Genomic DNA, 23,587 nt, shown 5'->3' with positions numbered 1-23,587 from the left:
GCCTATTGGAAAAAGAGTTAATGTACCGAGCTACAACCCCCAGCTGTAAAATCAGGGTAGGCCCTACCCACAGTTAGCAAAAACTAACGAAAAGTATTTTGTGAGAGCCGACTGGCCTAACGGATTTCAAGATAAAAACACTATACATTTTATTCTTTGTAAACCATAAGCTATTTTAATTTTTCTATCAGCAAAATTTATAACCGACTGAGGTACATACATATGTATGTGCACATACACACACACACACACACACACACTCTGACTTCCAGGCTCCGGAGGGCTGGTGGTTCAACCTTTACCAGCACACGCCTGGCGCGGTGCTAGTCCCCGACTCCTGGAACTGTCAGCGTAGTAGGGGAGGCAGATAGGCAGTCAGCCACCCCCCAAAGGGGATGCATGTCGGGATGGAGAAGGCACCACGGGGGTTGAGCAGGGGGGCCCAGCCGGCCTGGCAGGGACGGGGCGGACTGTGCGGCTGGCGCGGGAGGAGCTAGGACAAGACCTCTTGGATTGTGTGCCAGCGACAAAGACACCTTGGGAAGTCATCTCCGTTCCCGTGTCCCTTGGTTTTGCTCAAACTGTTTCAGGACATGGATTAGTCAGTTAGCCATATTTCACGGGCCACAAAAATCGAGCTGAGGATGGAAAGCGGCAAAGGAAGAATGGGGATACCACAAGCTCTTCCTTTTCTGGACTTGGGCTGTCCCTCGGGGCAGCGGGGACCCCCTGACCTAACCCAGCCTGATGGCACATTCCTCTCTTCAGCCCAGAGCTTCAGAGCTTCACAACTGCTACCTGCACTGAGTGACCACACACGAGGGAGGCCCGAGGGGGCCACACACGAAAACCCCATGGGGGTTCTGCTGTGGATGCTCTCCCTCTGGCACACAAGGGGCCTAACTCCGTGAGATAGCATCCACGCCCTCCTGGAGCTCAGGTGCTGCTCACCCTGGAGGCCACGAGCTGCAGCTGCGGCACGACGGCTGTGTGGACCAGGTTCCCGTTCACCACCAGGCGGATCTCCATGGAGTCGGTGGTGAAGGCCAGGAGGTACGGGAAAGCGCACACTGCAAGGCAACGGGGCGCGTCAGCTGCCAGCCTGCTGGCCTGTGGCTCTCGAGGTGCCGGACCATCCCACAACTGCCCTCACTGCTCCAGAAACTTCCATCTCCCCTCCTCCTCCGGCTGCTTCTCTTCTTCCTCCCCTGGCATGTCCCCCGAATCTAAGAGAGCCTCATTCCTGAGACAGCCTCCTCTTAGCTGCCAAGCTTCTGCTTCAAGTTGGTGAGCACTGCCTCTGTTTCTCCTTGTCCCCTTTTCACTGGGGTCGCATAACCTGGTCTCCTGGAGGCTCACCCGCTCAAGTCCCGAGAGACATTCCCCCCTCTTGTCCCCTCTGGCAGATGCTGCTGGGCCCCGAAACCCCGCCTTTCCCGGGTCTTCATGCCCTGTCACTTGCTCCCTTCTCCTCTGTGCTCCTCCTGCCATGCCTGGGCCGGGATTGGGTCTTCTTCCTCACTGTCCCTCACAGGGTGCCGTGGCATCAATGGGTTTGTAGAGTTATTCGTGAAAGGTCGGCCCCTCTTCTTGAAATCGTTTTTACGACACCCTGACTTCCAGGCCCCACAGCTGCCCTGGTTGCCCTGGGACCTCTCCGCTTTGGCCTCTTCACTGGCTACTTCATGCTCCCATGCTCCTTCACACTCTTATTCTCTGTTTGCTCTCTCCTTGGTGAACTCTCTACTCCCTTGGCTTTACCCGGGGTGACCTACCACACCCATGCCTCTAGCCTTGCTCTCTCAAGTGACCTCCAGTGCTGGGGCTCAAAACCTGAAAGCAATCATCAATCCTTCCTTCTGTTTTTGTTTTTTGGGTTTTTTTGGGCCATCTCTCGTCCGTCACCGAAGGTTGACTGGTCCCTCCATTATCCGGATTGGATCTTCTGTTCTCATCTCAAGACTCTAGACTGTTCACCTATGATCACATACTTGTCCTTGGGAGAAAACAGTACTAATTCAAACATTCTTGGCTCTGAGCTGACTCTCACCAGGCAGATACCCAGCTGTGGATCCTGAACCCCAGGAGGGAAGCACTACCACTCACTCCCTAATATTTCAGTGGCAGGCGAAGTGCCTGTGTTTCTGTGATTCCAGATTTTCAAGCTTCAAAATACATAAGAATGGTGCAGAATGCATTGTGCTTCTCCAACAAGTCAGGTGGCATTTTAAGGCTGGAGATCTTGCTCTCAAATTGTGAGAAAAGGAAAGCAAGACCCAGAAATGAAATGATAACTGGAAGATCCCCAAGTCCTGAAAACTGGGATTTCACGGCTCTCAAATGCTCACACGCTCACAACTGGGAGGCAAAGGGGACGGCAAGAGTCCCCAAAAGGGGAACAAACAGGACAACAATTAAAAAGGAAAAAGAACCCTTTGCGTACTCATCAGACTCACATAACTCATAGCAATCTAGCAGTAAGCCAGCGAGTTTGCTTACATGGGATTGAACTGTTCAGATGGGTCTATGCAGGAGGGGAAGAGCAAAATGATCTAGGTTTTTCTTACCAATCGCATAAGGAGCCTGGTTCCAACAGAACTGGAAATCTGACGCAGAGGGTTGAACCAAAAAAGAGCCCCCATTAAATGGGCAAACCTTTTTATAGATGCAACTGTCTGCAACAAAACAATAGCGACTCATTTTTTGTGAGAGACAATGCTTAGAGCTGGTAATTAGATAAATGAAAACACAGGCAACCAGGCTAGTGTCCTATCTGCTAGGTCGGCACACGCAGCTGGAGCCAACACCGCCACGCCGCCAGGTGCTCAGCCAGGAGGTGGGCGGGGCCGAGCGACACGACTACAGCAAGTATTCATGGCTGCCATTTGGGGAGGATTTACTATGTGCCAGGCACTGAGCTTTAAACACCTATTTCATCTGAATAACCTTCTGAAGTAGATGCCGTTATTACGCTCCGTATACAGATGAGAAAATTGAGGCCAGGAGAGGTGACGCAGCTTGTCCAAAGTCTCACAAGTACCACACGGGGAAGCAGGGTTTGAACACGGGTGAGCTTGACGGCAGAGAAGGGACCCTAGATGGAGCTCCCCCCGGATGGAGGAGGCGCTCCTGCAAGGTAGATCATGCTCTGAGCCTCACGTGGGGGCTGTATGCTCCCCGCCACTTCCTCCCCGCCTCCCCACATTTTATTAGGAAAACTCGAAGCCATATGGCTGTGTCACGTTGGGGAACCCAAGCCAGAATTAGAATAAGGCCAGTTGAACAGCTGCTCTGTTCCTGGCCTGCTCTGAGCTCTGAACCCAAGTCCAGGTGGTTCAGATCCTCTCCGAGTGAAAAGGTCAGTATAGAAGCAAAGGCTCCTGTTATTCCAGAAGTCCATCATGTTTTAGCCATATGGTTTTATTTTTAATTATTTTTAAACAGTTTTATGGAGCTATAACTTACATATCATAAAATTCACCCCCTTTAAGTGTACCATTCAATGTATTTGAGTAAATTTGCAGACAATGTCACAAACTAATTTTATCATCTTTTCATGACCCTAAAAAGAAACCTCATGCCCGTTAAGCACTCACTCCCTTCCCTGGTTAGACCCGAACGCTGTGCCCTGCGCTGTGGGAGGGCAGAGGCTGGGGGAGCCGGGCGGCTGGTCAGGGCCTGCATGGGGGCAAGCAGGAGGCCCTCCCAGCAGCTGCTATGGCCCAGCTGAGGCTCCCACCCTGTCAAACCTGTTTAGGGACTCCTTTCATGCGACCACTAGGCTTACAAAGCAATTGTCTTATATAGTTTAACTAACACAGTGAGTCCTTAGGAGAGGGAAAATGAGCCAAAGTCAGTGCTGTCTTATTTTTGCTACAATGGGTTCACTAGGGGAGAAAAAGGTACCTTCAGTCTCAGCTGAAGCCCTTGCTCCCAGAGAGGACAGCCGCTCAGGAAGGGTGGCCCCTCACGGCTGTGCTGAGGCTCTGGCCTCTCCGAGGTACAGGTGAGGCTGGTCCCCCCCTTTCCTCTCGGGCCCATCTGCTCCTGCTCTCAGGGCTGCACCCTAGTTTGCCCTTTTCCATCGGGTCTTTCCCCCCAGCCCGCAAGCATGCTGCTTTCTTCCACCTTCTAGAAAGCAACTGTTCTTCCTCCTCCGTGACCTCTCTTCCTCCTTTCCTGAACCTTCCCTTCTCTTTCCCCACAAAGGAAAATTCTCTGGAAGGCTCTCTGGATTCCTGCCTCTACTTTCTCTTACATTCTCTCTCATCCTATGCAGGGGGGTTTGCTCCCACTGCTCCCCAGGGACACCTGCTCTCTCATCAAGGTTTCCTGAGGACCTCCACCTTGGTGCTCCAGGAGCCCCCTCCCATTCCCTACTTAAACTGCCGTCTTTCCTTTCGGGAGATTTCCTTCCCTGTGGCTGTTCCTCAGTCTGCTGGCTCCCCCCATCTCTCTCCCCACTTCCCAGCTTCCAGTGACTCCGTGTCACTTACATGCTAATGGATCCCATATGAGGATCTCCCACGGGCACTCTCCCCTCAGCCCCAGTGTCTCTAATAGCGTATCTGGGAGGCACTGACCTGTCCAGACTCAACTCTTGATCTTTCCCCCCACACTTGCTCTTCTTAGTTTCCCACATCTCAGTAAATGGTATTCTCCATTCTTCCAGTTGCTCAAGTCCCAAAGTGCAGCCTCCCTTCTCTCCCCCCTGGCATATGCCATGTTGGATTCAAGAACCGATGATCTTGTTCTCATATTTCAAATACCTCTAGGGTCTGACCACGTCTCAGCACCTCCACTGCTGTGTGCTGGAGCAAAGCCGCTGTCACCTCTCATCACATGGGTGCAGTCACCTGGTAAGTGAACTGCCTTACCTGCTTCCGTGAAGCTCTCCACACAGCGGCCTGAGTGGCCCGTGGTCCTTGTCATACCTAGGTCCGATCCTATCGCCCCTTTGCTCAAACTCCTCCAGCTGCTCACCAGCTAAGAGGCCCCTCACCTACCAGGCCCTCCCTGAACCTGGTCCTCTTGGGGTCACCTTGAAATACTAGAATGTTCCCTCCTCAAGGTCTTTACACACCCCTTCCAACTCCCTCGGGGTCTTCTCTCTGAGTGCCCCGTCCAAGGAGGTCTTCCTTCTCTACCTTCCCTAAATGGAGACCCGCGCCCCGCGCCTTCCAGTGACGGAGTCACTGGAAGCTGGGAAGTGGGGAGAGAGATGGGAGGAGCCAGCAGACTGAGGAACAGCCACAGGGAAGGAAATCTCCCGAAAGGAAAGATGGCAGTTTAAGTAGGGAATGGGAGGGGGCTCCTGGAGCACCAAGGTGGAGGTCCTCGGGACCTCCACTGCCTGCCTTCAGCCCCTCTCCCTGCTTTACATCCATAGCACATACCACCATTCAACATACTAGGTACTTTTCTTATCCTGTTAATTGTCTATCTGTCCCCTTGAAAATGTACTCTGAGAGGCAGGCATCTGTGTATCTTTTACTCACTGTGGAAACATTAGGTGCTCAGTAAATATTTGTAGAATGAGTGAGCTACTCTTCCCTCACCATCCCTGCTCAGGAAGGACACAGCTGTGGTGTGTTCCTCAAGGCCCGGGTCCCTTATACACATCTCCTCTCCACCCCCTTATCCCACCCCAGCTCCCACCAGGGGACAGCCGACTGCTGGTAGGTTTGAGGGTGTCTGGGCTGGAGGAGACTGAGCTCACAGAGCAGAGAGCCTGCTGGATGGCAAGGGATGGTGTGTACGTGCCTTGGGAGCTCAGCCTGGCCCAGAGTGGAGCTGCCCACCTGAGAAATGGGCACCCGGGCATGGATGAGGTGATCCAGACTGTACTTCAGAGGTTCCTCTGCTCTCCTTTCCAAGTGAATAAGCCCCAGGGACTCCAATATGACTCCAGAGAAGTAGAGGGCTCTCCCTCCCAATAACTAATATTGGTGGTTTCTGCACCCGAGGACAGGGGGCTCTCAATCAGACTGAACTGATTTAGAAAAGTAAGCAAAGCATGTTTCTTGAGCCGCAGAGCTGTGAAGCACATTCACACTTAAAAGTACTGGCGTCCATGCCGGGCCCTCCCCTAAACTGTGAGCTCACTGCAGTCCCTGGCAGCGCCTTTCACTGTTGTGTCTCCAGAATCTAGTGTGTGCCTGGCACAGAGAAGGTCATTTGTTGGGGTTTAAAAAGGGCAGCCTGAATGGGGGAGCTGGGGTGAGGGGCAGGAGTCTAAAATGTTGTGGCCCAGGAAGGAGCTAGGAGTCCATGACCTTGCCTCCATTTGACCTTCCCCATCAGGGTGACAGGGTGACAGATACTACTTCTGATTTTAAAACAAATTTCTCTGAAGAAAAGTCCCTTTCTGCATGTATAAAAGCCTATGGTGGTTACAAAACAAACTGGATGCTGACTGATGCTCTGATGAATCTGGAATAAAAGGAGGAAAAAAAAGTCTTGCTGTGCCTGGCAACGTGTTCCATGTATAATCCTGTTTAATCTTCACAGCAGACATGAGAGGTAGGTTCTATATTCTTCACATTACTCATCTGGAAGTTAAGACTTAGGTTAAATGTGGTCACACGGAGAATCAACGGTACTTACGTGAACGTTTCTAGTTTCCTTGTGTGATTATCTTTAAAACTCCATCAGCAAACAGAGTTCACCTTAGTACTGAAATTTAGTATTTGCATTAAAGGTGAATCATTATTGCATGCTAAGGTCATGGCCAAATTTTCTTTCTTTTTTTAAGTCAAGACTGACTCTGATATTCAAGATAGAGATTAATGATAAGAACATAAGATCCTCAATATACTGAACTATTTATACTTTTCTCCCCTGAAATTGATCTTGCAAATACATTTTTCTCTAAGAACATATAACTGGGAGTTATAATTTCTATTATAAAATATTTTAATCTTTAACACATCTGAGAGAAAAGTCTCGTTATATGAAACTCTCAGTTTATAAAAGTTGTTTTTTACTTTGTTTTGTTTTTTTAATGGAAATAGAAAAGAAACTGATGAAAATCAGCTGCAAATCTTGGGGGGAGCAAGATCATTCTATAGCACCTTACTGACAAGGGCCTTCAGGGCACAGTTGTCTGGACAGAAGCGGGCAAGCGCAGCGTGCCCTGTGTGTGTGGGAATGGGTTACAGAAGTAGCTTGGGAGACTCTGGGGGAAAACCAGCTGGTTCTCTGGCTTGTTCACCAGGGACGCACCAGCCTGCTGGGAGAAGGAGGGAGATGGAAAAGAAAAACCAGATTCCTGACCCAGAGAAATGGAAGCAAGTGGCACAGTTTGGGGAAGACGGAGGCAGGTCTGGGAACCTCTGGGATTCCCAAGGCCTTGACCCACGTAGCATCTAAACACACAGAGCTTATTACCTTCTGATGGCTTGGCGGGTCTAGCAAAACAGACACACGCATACACCGATCCCATCTGAGATGAAAGCAGAGCCTGAAGCCAGGACACCAGCAAAGCCAGGGGAAGTGCAAGTTCCTGGGGCTCCTCGAGCCAGAGAGGCCGCTTGAACCATACCTGACATAGCACTGGGCCACTGCCGCCCTCAGGACAGCTGCCTGCTCGGGTCCACAAGCTTCCAGTGGGGTACAGGGAGGATGTCACCCACCTTTGTTTCCATGTTCCTTCCCTTTCCAGTTCGGGACTAATCATCCCAATCTGATAACCTGCTCTATCTTTCTGGTCTGATCTTCTCTCCCACCTAAAATCCCTCCATCCTTTCAAGCGGTTAGAAGAAAAAAAAAATGACATCAGTTTGTAAAGCATCCCGCCACAAGTTTTTCCTCCCAAATTTTTCATTAAAGTGGGAAGACAACATGTGATAACTGTGAAAGAGATAAAGAGATCTTATAGAAGTGATCTCCCCCCCCCACCCCCGCTCCACTGGGCCCTGTAACCTGGGAGCCGTGGGGCCCAGGAGCCCCGCTGGAGAGCGGGCAGCAGGCTCTGTTCCTGCTGCCTTGCGGGTCGGCCCCCTCACCACTAGGCTATCATATCTCGCATCTCAAAAGATGATTTTTACCAAACAAATTTCTCTGCTAGTAATTAGCCCTCCCATACTTATTCCTCAAAGATTAATCGAAGTATCAGCCCCATGTGTATGGAAATCAATACAATTCTAGGCTGGAAGAATACGTTTTGTTGTTTTAGTTACACTGGGCAGGCTTATCCAGGAAAATATCTTACTACGTTGAGTCTTAAAAGGATCCTTTTTATTGCAGTATCATATTAGCTTTTGAAATGCTGAAAATCCATGAAGACCCTTTTTGATGTGTTTGATCTGCTCTGCCTGAAACCCACCGGCCCCAAGTGAGGCTGGATACACCAGGTTGAGGCTGATTTCTTTAACAGCCTGGGAGCAGCAAAGAGTGGAATAGTAACTGGTTAAAATTTGGGGTGCTGGGGTCAAGAGGGCCCCAAATGTGAACCCTGGGTCTGCTGCTCTGTAGCTGCCTGATCCCGAGAAAGGCAGTTCACCTCTCCAGGCCTCAGGGACCTTATCTCCAAACCTCAGGTAGTAACAGGTGAGAATTCACTGAAACAGTCACTGGATCTACTGAGCACAGCGCCTGGCACACGGTAAGGGCTCCCTAAATGGAGGCCACTGGCAGCACCCCGTAACCCGGACACAGTGCCATAGGCAGGCCCATCTCACCAGGAGGGCTGGGAGATCCAGGTCGGATTGCCATTTTTAGATGCTCCCTGGAGTGCAATTAAGGTCGCAGGAACAAGGCACCAGGTAAATCTAGGTCTGGCTCCCTTTAAATTGCCCAGGAAAAGAGCAGTTAATTTTAGCAACTTACAGTTGTAACACAAAAGCAGCCCGGCTTCTCCATCCTCGTACACATCAATAGCTGCCACAAAATTAACCTGAAATGATAAAGGCAGTGGTGGTGGGCAGGCTGGACAGGACACCGTTGAAAGACTTTCTCAAGTTCAAGGCTTTGGCGGGGCGGGGGGGGGGGGGCGGCTCTCAGGTGCTGTGGGGTCACTTCCACCTTGGGCGGCCATGATTATAACGCACAGAACCCTCTCGCCTTCCTTTCCCCACTGGGACTTGGTCGCCATCTTTTCTACCCGTCAAGGAGCTCTCGGGAGACGGGCACCTGCACTCTCTCTGACAACAGGACCCCTCTTTGGGTAAGGTGCTCCGGTTCCCAAAGCTTCCTTGCAGGGCGAGTTCAGTTCCCCCGCACGCGGACCTGGGGAGTACGTGCTGTTCTCCCACTTCGCAGGTGAGGGAGGTGAGACGCAGAGACGCGAGGTTGTAAGTGGTGTAAGTGCCGCCGCCGAGGCTTGAACGGGGCCTCCTGCTCTTGGCGCCCTCACCCACGTTCACGCCTCAGCTGGCGGGCAGTCGCCCGACCTCTGAACCACTGGGCCAGGTCTTCATTTCTGTTCGCTCGCCCTCCCGCACTTGGAGGGATGCAGCACGACATCCCGGAGAGGGCGTCAGAAGACCTAGTTCCGGGTTCTGTTCCTAGTTCCGGGCAAACTCGCCTCCCTGAACATCCTGTCCACACCACTGCCTGCTTCTGGGGCTCCTGGCAAACGGCTCAACCTCCGGCCATGGGTCTTGGCCTGTAAAACCCGTGTGAGGACGACTTTGCTGACTGCAATGAGAACTCCGCTCCAAGGGTTTCGAGGAGGGCCTGACACTGTCTGGTCAGCACTGTGGGCATCTTCCTCTCCCGCGTGACTAGTTTCCTCCCGAACCTCCTCCTTTTTGTGAGCAGAGCTAGCCCTGACATCTCAGGGGCCCCCCCCTCCCCCAAGCCCAGCAGCCTCCCCCTCAGGGGCCCTCGGGTGTCTTGTGTGTGCCTCCCTGGGCAGGGGCACGGGCCTGTCCCCCCTCAGCTCGCCGCTCCAGCCCCTTCCGGAGTCGATGGTGCCCAGGCCCACCTGGGCTCCTTCGGCAGACCCTCCGCCTGGCCTCCTCCAGCAGATCCTCCGCCGGCCAGCCCTCCTCCTTACTACTGTCACTGTCACTGTGCTGATGCCCCCCTGGCCACCCTCAGTATGGGGCATTCCTCCCACTTCGCCTAGCACGGGCCTCTGCCTTGGCTCCGGCCTCCCTCCGATGGAACACGGTCCCCTCCCGTCCCTCATCATCTGGCACAGTCCTGGGTGCCACTCAGCACGCAGAAATGAATGAGTAAGGCAGGGTTTCGCCCCTCAAGAAAAACCAGAAAAGCATACAAATACATGAAACAAGGTACAATGAGGCAAATGCCACAAGCAAGAGCTGTGGGTGCTTTGGGGCGGGCGGCAGACCTTGAGGCTCAGAGGTCAAATGTCAACTCTGGGAGCAGAAAGACGTGGGGAGCAAATCCCAGAGAATTCCTCCCCTGCTATATATCATACCCCCCTATTTTAACGATCTGCATAGTATGTGTTGCTGTCTGATGTTCACTTATTTCTGTTTATCAGAGGCCCCCCCCCCTAGAACATAAGCTTCGTGAACAGAGGCCTCGCCCGTGCTGTTCCTTGTCACGCACTCAGCACCTGCACGGGGCATGGCACATGGCAGGAGCAGAATAAATCCTCGGTGAATGCATGACTGAATAAAGGAAATCCTAGCTCTGTCACTTTAGAGGTGTGTGCCCTTAGGCCCCCTGTTCAACCTCGCAGAGCCTCAGTTTCTCCATTTGTAAAAGGAAAGATAAGAAGGACATCTGCCCCTGTGGGGGCTGAGGATTCCATGAGGCCACTTACGGAAGCACCTAGCACAGGGCCTGCTACTTGGGAAATGCTCAGTAAATGTCAGCTGACAGCACAGCCCAGCTGTGGAACCAGCACCAAGGGGGTATGTGATGTGAGGGAGCAGCCTCTGAACTCTCTGGTCCCAAAGGGAGCCTTCCTGTCCCCACCACTTTGACTTATAATCATTTCCTCCTCAGATGTCCCAGTACTTGTCAGTCGGATGACACTTACCCAGCCAGAGGGAGGACAGGAGGGGCCAAGTGCTATCAGCTTTGTAGCCTGGACCTTTGTGGCCTATCCCTCATTATGCCTTGGGACACGGCTGTGGAGGCCACAGCATGCTGGGGTCCAGGGCACAGCCTTCCGAGTCAGAGAGCCTGGGTTCAAGTCCTGTCTCTGCTACTTACTAGCTGTGTGGTTTTGAGTAAATAAGTGACTCCTCCTTTCTGAGTCTTAGTTTCCTTTTCTGCAAAAATAGGGAAGTGAACAGTAAATTCCCCATAGTTGGTGGGCAGATTTCGTGAGATAGTGCTTATGAGGTGCCCTGGCACAGGGCCAGACACAAAAGTGATCATTCAGTGGTGGCCATGTTTATTCTCATTATGGGAGGGTTAGCAGTAGTGGGAAAGACGGGATGGGACAGTCTGTGCGTTTCGAGGTAGGGCCTGTATATGTGCTTGGGGTGGGGGAGGGCAGATGTGTGGCCATCACAGGAGTAGAGGAAGTTCAGGCAGAACTGAAGCATGGAGGCAGCAGACACCAGGGAAGTCGCTGGCATGCGGGGGCGGGGCGGGGGGTGCCTATGAGGGGGTCCCAGGACCATGCTGACTGGTGGAGGAGCATGGCTGTGTGCAGAGACTCAGGCTGCAGGGCAGGCAAGGGCTGAGCTCCGGCCACGGCGCTGGCACTCGGGGACACCATGGCTTGGACTTAGTCACTTACTCCTCTGGCACTCCCTGGCATTTTGTTCAGACCTCTATTAACACTTAGCACAGTGAGACCCATTTCATGCTTTGATGCCTACGTGGGTCTCCCCTGGTGAGGGGCCTGGTGGGAGTCAGTCTCTGAGACATTGTTTCTTGAAGACATCAGATTCAACTAGAGAGCTTTAAAAAATATATTCTAGGTTCTCGCTCCTAGAGATCCTCCTATAGTAGGTCTAGGGTAGGACATAAGTGTTGCTTTTAATTTTTTACTTGATGAAAAATAAGTAGTTCACTTTATTGGCATTTTAAAATGATAAAAGTAACATGGTGGTGTGAAAATTCAAAACAGGTTTGTAACAAGTTAAGTCTGCACCCCACCTTCCCCAGCCCCAGCTGAAAGTGGGAACCACTGCTAGGTCAGTGTCCGACCTTCCCATGTGATTTTGGGGTGAGCTTCCCACCGAGACCCCCTGGGTCCTGGGCAGATGTTCAAGATGGGGACTTAGGCCCAGCATCTAAGCCAGAGACCTAGATCTCATAATCAGGTCTGCAGTTCCTTCTAGAGGAGACCTTTGTTTTGGGAAGGAGGCCAATGCTGGCTGTTGGAGTTGGGGCAGCAGGTCACGATAACCTGTTGGTAAAATGAACTTGATGTTGATTTTCAGACTGCTGCTTTGAAGCTTCTTAAACATTTCCTCTCTTAACCTGGGGTTCTCTTAGACCCTCAGGTGGGGATGAAGGCTGAAATGGGAATTGAATGGGCTTGGCTGAGAAGAGAGGAGGAATGGAGGTGAGAAACTAGGCCAGAAAATCCACACTGGTGCCAAACAGAGTAACCTGAATGAGGGCGCCTGGGTGGCTCAGTTGGTTAAGCGACTGCCTTTGGCTCAGGTCATGATCCTGGAGTCCCAGGATGGAGTCCCACATTGGGCTTCCTGCTCAGCAGAGAGTCTGCTTCTCCCTCTGACCCTCCCCTTCTCATGTGCTCACTATCATTCTCTCTCTCTCTCTCAATAAATTAAAAAAAAAAAAAAGAGTAACCTGAATGACCCTGAAATACCCAATGACTTAGGGAAGGTCGGTCTCTCTCTCTCCTGCCTCCGTTGCACCGGGGCCTGGGCTGCAGGAACATCTTGGTAAAAAGCTAGCCCGGGGATGCCTGGGTGGCTCAGTCAGTTAAGAGTCTGCCTTCGGCTCAGGTCGTGATCCTGGAGTCCCAGGATTGAGTCCCACATGGGGCTCCCTGCTCAGTGGGGAGTCTGCTTCTCCCTCTCCTTCTGTCCCTCCCCCTGTTCCTTCTCTCCTCTCTTTCTCTCACTGTCTTTCTCTCAAATAAATAAATCTTAAAAAAAAAAAAAAAGCAAGTCCTGTTCCCGCAGTCCATTTCTAACTGGCTATGAGAAAACACTTTGTTCATTACCTTTTTTTATTTCCCTAGGGCTTATCTTCCCAATTAGACAGTAAATTCCTTGCGAAGATGAGTAGCTGTGTCTAAGCATCCAGGCCCGCTCAGCAAACACTCAGCAGCTACGGATGTACCCGAGGATGCAATATACACGCTGACCCACTTAGATCTAGGGAAAGGCTTTAAAAAATTTTTCTTTAAAGATTTTCTCTTAGGGAAAAACTTGGTGACTTAGTTTTAAAAAGCATATTGAAGAAAAGACAGAACATTTTCGAATTATTCCTGGTAACTTTCAGAAAAACAAAACCAAGGAGCCACCCAAGACAACTGTCTTTAACCCGATTTTTCCTGGGCCTTCATGAATCTTATGAGGAAAAAAAAATCCACACTTTAATGAATTATCAGGGTATTAAATATAAGTAAATAATAACAATCAGCAGAAAAAGCAGGCAAAGTTTTAGGAAATTAGTTGCCAGGGAAGGGACTGATTGAACAAAGATCTTCTGGGCCATGATTTTTCTACCTCTTTTGGCTGGTCACAGGGTTTTGAAAAGTAAGAAGGGCAAGAACTTTTTTTTTTTTTAAAGATTTTATTCTTAAGTAATCTCTACACAAAACGTGGGGCTCAAACTTACAACCCCAAGATCAAGAGTAGTATGCTGTTCTGACTGAACCAGCCAGGCACCCCCAAGAAGGGCAAGAACTTTTAAAGCCAAATCGGGCCCTTCCTCCTCAGAAGTTGGCAGGCTGGAAGAGGTTATGGGTTCCCAGTTGCTGGGATGGAGCGGCACTCCTTCCGGCTTTAATTTAGGAAGAGTTTCAGGGCAGACTCATTCTCCTAGGTCTGTACCTGCATCACCTGGCAAGACTTAAAGCATATTGATTCCCACACACCCAGAAATTCTGATTTAATTGATCCGGGGTGGGGTCAGAACACTCATCTTTTTAAAGCCTTCAGGAAGTTGTGGCCAGGGCTGAGAAGCAATGTATACAGGTGGTTCCCAGACTTGTCTGAACTTAAGAATCACCTGAGGATCATTTTAAAAATTCCAAAACCCATATCCACACCCAAGACCAGCAAAATCTCTGGGGTTGGGACACGGGCAGCAATAGCTTTTAAAGCTCCTCAGATGAGTCCAATTGCAGACAAGTTTGGGCACCACCATATATACGTATATATGTATGAGAAACAACAGATGATCTGTGATTGATAACTGTGGAAGGCAAGAAGGTTTCCTAATTATATCTAGATTTTTCTTTTTCTTAAAATCTTGCTCTCATTTGGTATTAAGTCTTAATATAGTAATGAGCAATTTTTTAATGACTATTTGGGTAGGGTGTGACCTAATATAAGCTGTATTTTTTATTTCTTATAAAGCATAGTCAGAAGGAATTCTGCAGTCTCTTGGACCTAGCTGGACAGGACTGGAGTAAGTTTGTAGGTTTGGAAGTCCTCACCAGGAACTACATTCTCTGTGGGGGCAACACCCCCATTCTTTGGTGTGAGCGCTCACTGCCCCCCACCCCAGGGGCACTCATGTTCAGAACCCACGCAGTCATCTGCAGTATTCAAGTACAGCTGCAGGTGGGCCTCGGGTCTCTTCCAAACCCCAGACACCCCTGCACTCCGCACAGCTCAGGCTGGAGGGAGACACTCTTTCTTTCTCCTCATGGTGTCCCGTCCCTTCCTCCTTTCCTAGGGGGCCTTTACAGGGAGGGACCCAGGGGCTGAACCTGCCCCAGCCACCCAGGCCCCAAGCTGTGAGTTGGCCCGGGCCACAGAGAGGATAAGGCCCTTCTGGAGTGAATGACCAAACAAATGTTCTCATTTCTTTAGTTACTCCGATTGAGCTTTTAGACCCTTCCCGTCTCCTTTATGAGGAAAGATGGAATGGCAGGGGGAGATGTGGAAAAGCTGAGCAGGGCAATGGGGCAATTCAGTTAGACAGGACCGTTCTGACCTACAAGAAGGTGACTTCACGGGATGCAGCCTGAACAGTGTATCACAGAATACTGCTGTGGTCAATTGCACGTGATTTTAAAGAAATTCTCATCATGGCCTCTCGAGGTTAGAAGACGTGCTCCTGGTCTTCTCTGCTTCCCACTTGCCCTCCACCGGTCGACTCACCCTATTGGCCTCCACGTGGTGCAGCCGGAAGGCCTCCCCCGTGCTCTCGTTCACCACGTCGAACTGGTGACGATAAGCCACACAGATGAGATTGTCACTCTCCTCGGTTGGCCCATCTACTAAGGTCATCACCGTGGGAGAGTCGGACAGACAGATCTCCTGTGTGGTTGATGATGACGTGGGAGAAGGGGTCAGGACACAGAGCAGCCATTTTCATATCAACCCCCCACCCCCACCCGCTCCCCCATCCAGTAGCGGGTTCCCTCCCCAGGCTCCTGCAGAGCCCTTTGTTGGAAGGAAAGGTGGGGACAGGGAAAGAGGGGTAGGGATTGTGCCAGACTCCCCCCTCCCACAACCTGTCCTCAAAACCCACACCTGGCAAAACTGATTAGCCCTCAGATAGTCTGGCCCTGTCCTGTGATTTGATAAGAATAGAATAATAGTTGCTAACCTTGTTGAGCACTTAACACAGTGCCAGGTACTGTTCTCACTGGATCCTCAAAATGACCTTATGAAGTAGGTAAGGCTATTATTCTATTTTACGGGTAAGGAGACTGAGGCTCAAAGGTCACATGACTTGCCTACATTCGCATAGTTTATACATGGTGCAGCCAAGATTGGAGCTCAGGAAATCTGATTTCAGAGCTGATAGGCCACATAAATGCATGCTCTACATAAGCAGTCATTAAGAGTGCTAATTACTGTACTAAGAAGACTAACACCTAATTAGAGCAAGATTTTAACTTGTTTTAACGTCACTGTGATGACGGTTCTATCCCCCTAAATTGACTATTAGCAGAAATTGATATGCATAATCAGGAGGCTTTAACTCTGGCAAAAATAATTGCTCAGCTCATCTACAGGCAAAGTCTGCCCTCGGAACCAATGTTTGACACGGTTCACACCTAATGTACTGAAGTTTTTAAGAAGGTAAGAGATGGCAAGAGCAGGAAAGGGACCCTCAAGGAGGCTTCTCTCACAGGGTCCCACCATGAGTGAATCTGCCAATCCTGCTGGCTCGGGCAGGCAGGACAGCTGGTTTTCCCTCTGCAGCCGCCAAGGCCATGGTCATCTGTTGCTAGCATCCTGCGTTAGCCTCTCAGCGGTCTCCTTCTTTCCGCTCGTGCCCCCCTGGGCCCCCATGCTCATCTCTGTCCAGAAGCCAGAAAGATTTTTGCAAAACCTCCCACTGGTTGATCCCCTCTCACTCAGAGTCGAAGCCAAAATCCTAGCAAAGGCCTTCAGGGGCTCTCCGACTTCCCTGACTTGTTCCCTTGGCTCCAGCCACTGTGGCCTCTTGACCGTGCCTTGCACAGGGCCTCGGGTCCTTAACTGGCTGCTCCTTCTGCCTGGAACCCCCTTTCCCCAGATATCCTCCTCATCTACTCCCATTATTTCCCTTGGATCTCTGCTCAAAGGCAACCTTTTCAGAGAGGGCTTCTAGGACACCCTTTCTAGGACAGATCCCCCGTCCCCACTCCTTGTCCTTTCCTCCCTCAACCCGCTTTACTGTTATCCTCGGGACTCAAAATTAGCTCCTCCTTTGCATCTTCCCGCAACTAGAAAGCCATCTCCACGAGAAGATGCTCGTGGCTGTACCCCTAGTGCCTAGAATAGCACCGCTATTGCGAGACAACCCCAGTGGGTGACAGACCCTGGGTGGAACGAGAATCTGCCTCCTGACTCCTTGGCCAGGAGAGAAGGGATCTGAAGAGCGGACCTACCCGGATGTACTGGAATTCCTCCACAGGTGACTCCAACAGGGGAGATAGCAGGGGGATGCTGGCCACCCCGCCTGGCTTGTTGTGCTTCCTCGTGATCAGGAGTAGTTTGTTCCGGATAGCGACGACTATCCTCAGCTCTCTGCTGTGGTGAGTGTTAATGGCATACAGGTGGCAGCCTGGGGAGAGACAGAAATGACGCTGAACATGTGACAGGAGCCTGGAAGCGCCCGGGCCTCGACAGTGTGGCAATACCCAAAGACCCTGGACATTAAACATAACCCAGGGGACTGCCTGAGAATGTTCTGGCCACCAGGCAAACAGAGGTGTGAAATACAACTTAGGTTGAGTTTCAGGAAAATTAAGGAAGTCGTATTCCCTGTATTCTAGTTTGTGGTCTTAGCTTCACACCCATGACACCATATGAATTAAAGTGACAGGTGAGCAGAGCTCCAGGAACCAGAGGCTAAAAGTCTCTCTTCACAGATTTGCGAACAGAACTCAACTTACCTTCAAAGCTTGTCACACCAGGCCTAGCCTTTCCTCTAGCCTTCCAAATGCTGGGCTACCTCTCAGGCTTCTCTTAGGGAAACAGTGATGCTATCTTGGTGATATTTCCGAGTAAAAACCAAACCAATAAAATCAAATTCCCAATGCACTTTTATTTCCAGTGAAATCTGAGCAGTCCGAGGGAAAAAAAAGAACAGAAACCACCAAAATACGAAGACTGCCGTCACCTTTTGTTTTCTCCAGCTTGTTATCCCTGCAGTCACACTTGCTCCTCACAGCCTGTTTGCCCTCGATGGCCTTGTGCACAGCACTGAGCCTGAAGACAAAGAGGCGGGCGTCTTTCCCTGGTGAGATAAAGAAGGCGCCGAAGGAGATGGGTGGGAAGACCGGAAGAGCGGATTGTGCAGGAAAGTAACTGCTACAGAACTAGGAGCTGAGGTGTTCTAGAACTGGGAAGAAACCCCACACTGCCTCTACCCAACAGTGCACTGAAGGCTGTGCCCCCCACCCTTCTCCCTCACCGACCCCCGTCAGAGAACAAAGGGCCCCCCGGGGATCCTGAGCACTGGCCCCCCAAAAGGCAGTAGCTGGTACGACCCATGCAGTCAGACCGCCGTGACCCTCGAGGTTGGCTGCAGAAGGCTACCTGCTTCCCCTACTCCCAGAGGACATCACCGGGAAAGGGAGTATCACCTTTGTCTGCTCTGAGGATCAGAAGGTCCAGAGTCTCGAGCACATGCATCTGCTTCACTGGCAGGGTTTTGTCAAACACGGGCACTGATGGAAGGTCATCTGGAAGAGGAGACATGGTTCCCAGAACTGAATCCAGCCCACGCTTTCAAAACCTATAAAACGTGCCTATGAGTGGTCCTGGATCCCAGTTCCTTCTGGGCAAGGAACGTCAGCTTCTAGAGCACTGGTTAGGTCAAACACTGTTCTCTCAGCCCAGGGAGAAGGACTGACATTCCCTCCTCTATATTGGAAGCAGAGCAGCGGGGCCTAGAAACTATATTCTTTTCTTCGGTATTCATCAAAGAAAATGCATCATCTCTCCATCCCAGTTTTTACTGGCATTGTACCCAAACGACTGAACAGCAAGTTAAAAAAAAGAAAAAACAAGCTCAGTCATTTCTCTGAAGTATTTTCTTATTTTTATGTAATCTTTGAAATTATGTCACTTCTTAGATTATTTTGTCTCTCCGGAAAGCAAAATTAAAATTTCCTTTTGTATTTATTTATTTTTAAAGATTTTATTTATTTATTTGGCAGAGAGAGACACAGCGAGAGAGGAAACACAAGCAGGGGGAGTGGGAGAGGGAGAAGCAGGCCTTCTGCTGAGCAGGGAGATGGATGCAGGGCTCGATCCCAGGACCCTGGGACCATGACCTGAGCTGAAGGCAGATGCTTAACGACTGAGCCACCCAGGTGCCACTTCCTTTTGTATTTAAAACAAATAGAAACACACCCTATTACATGCCTACATCCATATCAACAAGAGTTTACCTATACATTTTCAGTACTTCTCCATAGTGGAATATGAAATCTCCTTTTTAGACAAAAATAAGAGAGAAATGTTGATTAAGTTGCCCAAATAACAGGAAAAAACGAATTGTAACAGAAACGTTCAGGAAGAGGTCAGATAAATGGATGATCGACGACACTGCAATGATACGTAGGATTTGTTGTTAAGATTACTTATTGGGAACTTAAATTGCTAGCAAATACCTTGTTCCTGGAGGTCCCCAGGACAGAGAGGGCCAAAAGAAATATTAAGGCTCTTTCATAAGCAAAGGGTCTGTTCTGAGCTTGATGTAGAATCAACGCAAGGCAAAGAGGTCCTGGGATAGTGTAGACATTTCTGGCTGGATAAGTGGCTTATTCTTTATCGGTGCTTTGTCTGACATTTTGGTCTTCAAGGGCTTTATTGTGAGTCTGGGTTTGTTTCTTTGGTTACAATTCAAGTGCATGGGGCCCTGAGGGTCTTGGCTCTTCTGAAATCTGTCTGGTTGGGAGTTCATTCCTCCCTGGGTGGTGCCCAGAGAGAGCAGAGCTTTTGTTGTCGGGAGAGGGTTCATAACTGCTTCACAGGGGACGGCTCTCCTGTTCCTTGCAGGTCTGTGTGGGCTCTGGATTTGTCTGAGCACAGAGCCTGCTAAGCTTTCATCAGACAGAAGGCTCCATTCTAACTGCCCTACATTATCGCGCAAGTGTAAATTCTACGATAGCCCGTCAAACCACTCTCTTCCTCCTCTACCCCAGGCCTCCCTCAACGTAACTGAGTCTCAGGCTTTGTGCTTCTGTTGGGGGCAGACTTGAATTTTCAAAACATGGGATGATCGCGCCAATACCCATTGTCATACCTGACTAAATAACTATGGTTATTTCATTTAAAAAAAATATTTATTCATTTGAGAGAGAGAGAGAGAGAATGCAAGTGGGAGGAGGGGCAGAGGGAGAGGGGAGCACACTCCATGCTGAGCAGGCAGCCTGACTCGGGGCTCAATCCCACCACTCTGAGATCATGACCCTGAGATCATGACCTGAGCCGGAGCCAAGAGTTGGATGCTTAACCGACTGCGCCACCCAGGCGCCCTGGTTATTTCATTTTGTGAGCGGCAGCTAACATACACGGAGGGCATCCTGCATGCCAGGCTTCAGGGCTGAGCGCTTCACACGTTATTAACTGAAATGCCCCAACGACCCTCTTAGGTAGGAACTTCTAATACTCCCATTTAACAGAGGAGGATCTGAGGCTCAGAGGTGCTAATAGCTTGTCCAGGGTCACATCTTGAACATGTGGAACCCAGGTCCGTGCGGGGACAAAGCCTGTATTCTTAGCCTAAAAGCAGCACTGCTCCCCCATGGATGGATGGGGCCACTGCACGAAACAATACTGTAAGGAATTCATAAACGACAGAAGCGCCTCATCTGACATTTAAGACAGAGGGATACTGTGTATAGAATAAATTAGCATTTATTCTCCATCAAATCTTTCTCAGGTGGCTGAACAGGTAGCACAGGAAGGGGAAGGAAGCAAGGATTTGAGAAAGTGACATGTAACTTTAATGACTCTTTCATAGCCATGTTTTCCTCCTTGTAATCTCTTTATGAAGCCCTGATCTTTTAGAGCTGGATTTTCTCTGCAAACCCAAAACAAATGGTCATGGCATCTTTCATCAGCATTTAGTCTCCCTTCAAAGAAGCTTTTGCTGCACTTAGAATACAAAGGACCTTGAGTTTTAATAGCGACCTTGATAGAAGCAGACTCCCAAGGGGGTAGGTCTAATGAAATTAAGCAGACGCTAATGGGATACAGTGGAACCAGGCCTGAAAGGAAATGGAGAGATTCACTCATGGAAACGATTCATAATGTGATTAAGTATCGACAAGAAAAAGGTAAACAAAGAAATAACAAGAACATTCAGGATTCAAAGCACAATGAGGAATACAAAGAAAGCCTTAGGGTTATTCTCTTCTTACAAAAGCAAATAGGGTAGCAGAGCTGCTTATCCAGGGAATGAAAACAATAATCTGAGAAATAAATCCAAGCTCGTGGGGGGTATATATGGCTACCATCTGTGTTAGACGACTTCCCTCAAATTGGAAGAAAAGAAATTTCCTGGCACATCACAGAAATCCTTATATTTAACACCTCCATTAAATTTTGGACCCATAAAGATGAAAATTTCAGCAGGGGACTTGGTAATCTTGGTTTGGATTTTACATTTAAAAAAAGAGAAGCAACTCAAATAGAATTTTGTTGTTGTTGTTTTTTAGACAAGCCTTACAAATAGCCATTATAAAGCATATTTTCTTGTTCCTAAAAAGAACAAACAGGTAGAATATAACTTCCTTTCGACCAAAACATTTCTCAAAATTATTTGCTCAGGACTATATTTTTGGAAACCTGTGTTAAGGTAAAGACAATAACATGGGTAGAGTTTAATTTAATTAATTTATTTATTTTAAATATTTTATTTATTTATTTGATAGAGAGAATGCACAAGTAGGCAGAGCGGCAGGCAGAGGGAAAGGGAGAAGCAGGCTCCACGCTGAGCAGGGAGCCCGATGTGGGGCTCCATCCCAGGACCCTGAGGTCATGACCTAAGCTGAAACCAAGAGTTGGATGCTTAACTGACTGAGCCACCCAGGTGCCCTGAGTTTAATTTGATTTTAATAAAATGCAGCTGGTTTAGTGGACAGAGTGCTGAATTAGCAATCACCTCTGAGTTCCAGTTCCAGATGTGCCACTAACCAGCTGTGTGATCTTGGGCAAGACACATTGTTTCTTTCGTTTCTTCATCCATAAAATGAAGAGACAAAGAGAGGAAGAGACCAGACTAAATGTCTAAAGTCTGTTTTTTTAATTTTTTAATAAATTATTTTATTTGGTTGCACCTTTGGCAACATCTATAGACTTTGTTTCCTTTTTAGAACGTTCACAGGGATATCCTAAATATAGTAACTGTTGTTTACTAAGTTACTATTATGTGCCAGACACTGACCTAAGCACTTAGCATGGGTCTTCATAATTTCCACAATCCCTTCCTGGAGTTATGATCATTAGTCCCAGTTTGTTTATTTTGTCTGTTTCCATTATTGTAAACTAGTTTTCAGCCGCTTAAAAATATCCCCCCCGCTTCAGAGAAACCTGAAGCTCATAGAGGTTCAATTTTCTTCACGATCACAAAGATGCTCTGTTTTATAATTTCTAAAGTTAAATATTTAATTTAAATTCTCAGTTCATAAATTTTAGATTATCTGTCTTTTAGTAAATATATACATACATACATACATATATACATATATATACATATGACAGATGAAGTAACAGATGGAGTCAGAAATAAGTCCATTATAAAGCCTGGTCTGCCTTTCTTGTTTTCCCACACAAGGCACCTACTTCCACTTCCCAAGGGCCTGGCGCATAGCAGGCACTTAGGAAACCACACTGACAGGGTCAGAGGAGGGAGTGAAGGTCGTGGCCAAGGATGGGAAGATGTCGTCGTTTTAGGCCATTATGTCACTCTCAGTGGTGGAGTTTAGGAATCCCATAAAACATCAGTATGGTAACGGAGACTGGGCAGCCTGCTTCTGTGCTGTGGAGAATGTGCCCTTGGAAGACACTGTCTCTATGCCTACAGCTCCCCCGGAAGCCCCAGGAGATGACTTGCTACCAGTGTTTAGCCCCTTTAACATTCATCGGGAGTCTGGAAAAATCCAAAGGGGCCTCCTGTTGGAAGGGACCACACAGTCCTCGAGTCTAAATGAAATCCCCATCTGAAGTTGAACTTTCTCTATAGCATCCTTGCCAAGGGCATGTCCCACTGCTGGCTGATCTATGGTGACAGGGAACTGACCACCTCCCCAGGCACACTGATCGACCTGATTGTCAAAAAGTTTGATTTTATATTAAGTTGAAATCTGTCTTCCCGTCAAATCTTTCTATTTCTGTATGCAACAAAACTGGGTTATCTAAGATTCTTATTATTTGTTTTGGACACCAAAATACTTTTTGAATCAGAAACCCTAAAAAAAGAGAAAGAGAGGGCATGTCTCTGAGATAGGAGCTGTTGATTTAAGGTAAAATGTTAAAATCATGGTAAGTATTGGCCAAAAAGGAGATCTTTTTGCAGGTCATTGATGCTCACAGACTAATCAGATTTGGGGAAGGCATGAACCTGTCATGCATGACTCACCCTCTGGCTTGCTCGTTCAGAACATATTCCCTCTGCTTGTCCTGAAAAGAAGGGGTTAATTTGGTAAGGAGAGGAAACTTTGCTAACCTCACTGCTGATGACACATTTATCTACGGGGAGTTGACTGGCTGTCACGCATCTTAGAAGTCCTACAAGTTACACAAACAAAGACATTTGAACGAGCAGCTACTCACTAACCATCCACTAGCAAGACGCCAGCATCAGTGGAAACCAGCAGGGCCTGGCCCCAGGGATCCGCGCACACAGCTTCGTGAGGGAAATCACTGCAGAAACACTGCGGCTCCCAAGGCTGCAAGGCATCAAAAGCGGTGGGAAGTAAGCTCCAGAAGGACTATCCCGCGGCCCCTCGGATGGAAACGTACAGTACGCCACCCGAGACCAAGCCCAGATACCCGCTCAACTCGGGGAGCTAAAGGGGCCCTGCACTCAGCTACCTTTCTTTGTTTTT

The 23,587-nt window shown here is 49.2% G+C and overlaps 1 protein-coding gene across 1 annotated transcript in view; it reads right to left on the bottom strand.

The window, feature by feature from the left end:
* The window catches only part of GARNL3 (GTPase activating Rap/RanGAP domain like 3), a 142,502-nt gene that overhangs the window by 6,308 nt on the left and 112,607 nt on the right, over positions 1-23,587 (bottom strand). The window contains exons 19-26 of the mRNA XM_045883163.3: positions 23,317-23,428; positions 18,113-18,211; positions 17,647-17,763; positions 16,913-17,088; positions 15,189-15,347; positions 8,830-8,896; positions 2,568-2,675; positions 952-1,070 (exon numbers count right to left, since the gene is read on the bottom strand). Of these exons, the coding sequence (XP_045739119.3) occupies positions 952-1,070; positions 2,568-2,675; positions 8,830-8,896; positions 15,189-15,347; positions 16,913-17,088; positions 17,647-17,763; positions 18,113-18,211; positions 23,317-23,428 (957 nt within the window). The remainder of the gene's footprint in view (positions 1-951; positions 1,071-2,567; positions 2,676-8,829; positions 8,897-15,188; positions 15,348-16,912; positions 17,089-17,646; positions 17,764-18,112; positions 18,212-23,316; positions 23,429-23,587) is intronic.

This window comes from Mirounga angustirostris, unplaced genomic scaffold (assembly GCF_029215605.1).
Source record: "Mirounga angustirostris isolate CCGP_5_RB_7025 unplaced genomic scaffold, mMirAng1.0.hap1 SCAF_15, whole genome shotgun sequence".
NCBI classification, from domain to species: Eukaryota; Metazoa; Chordata; class Mammalia; order Carnivora; family Phocidae; genus Mirounga; species Mirounga angustirostris.
Note: the sequence above shows the minus strand (reverse complement) of the source record. Positions and strands in the feature narration are given on the sequence as shown.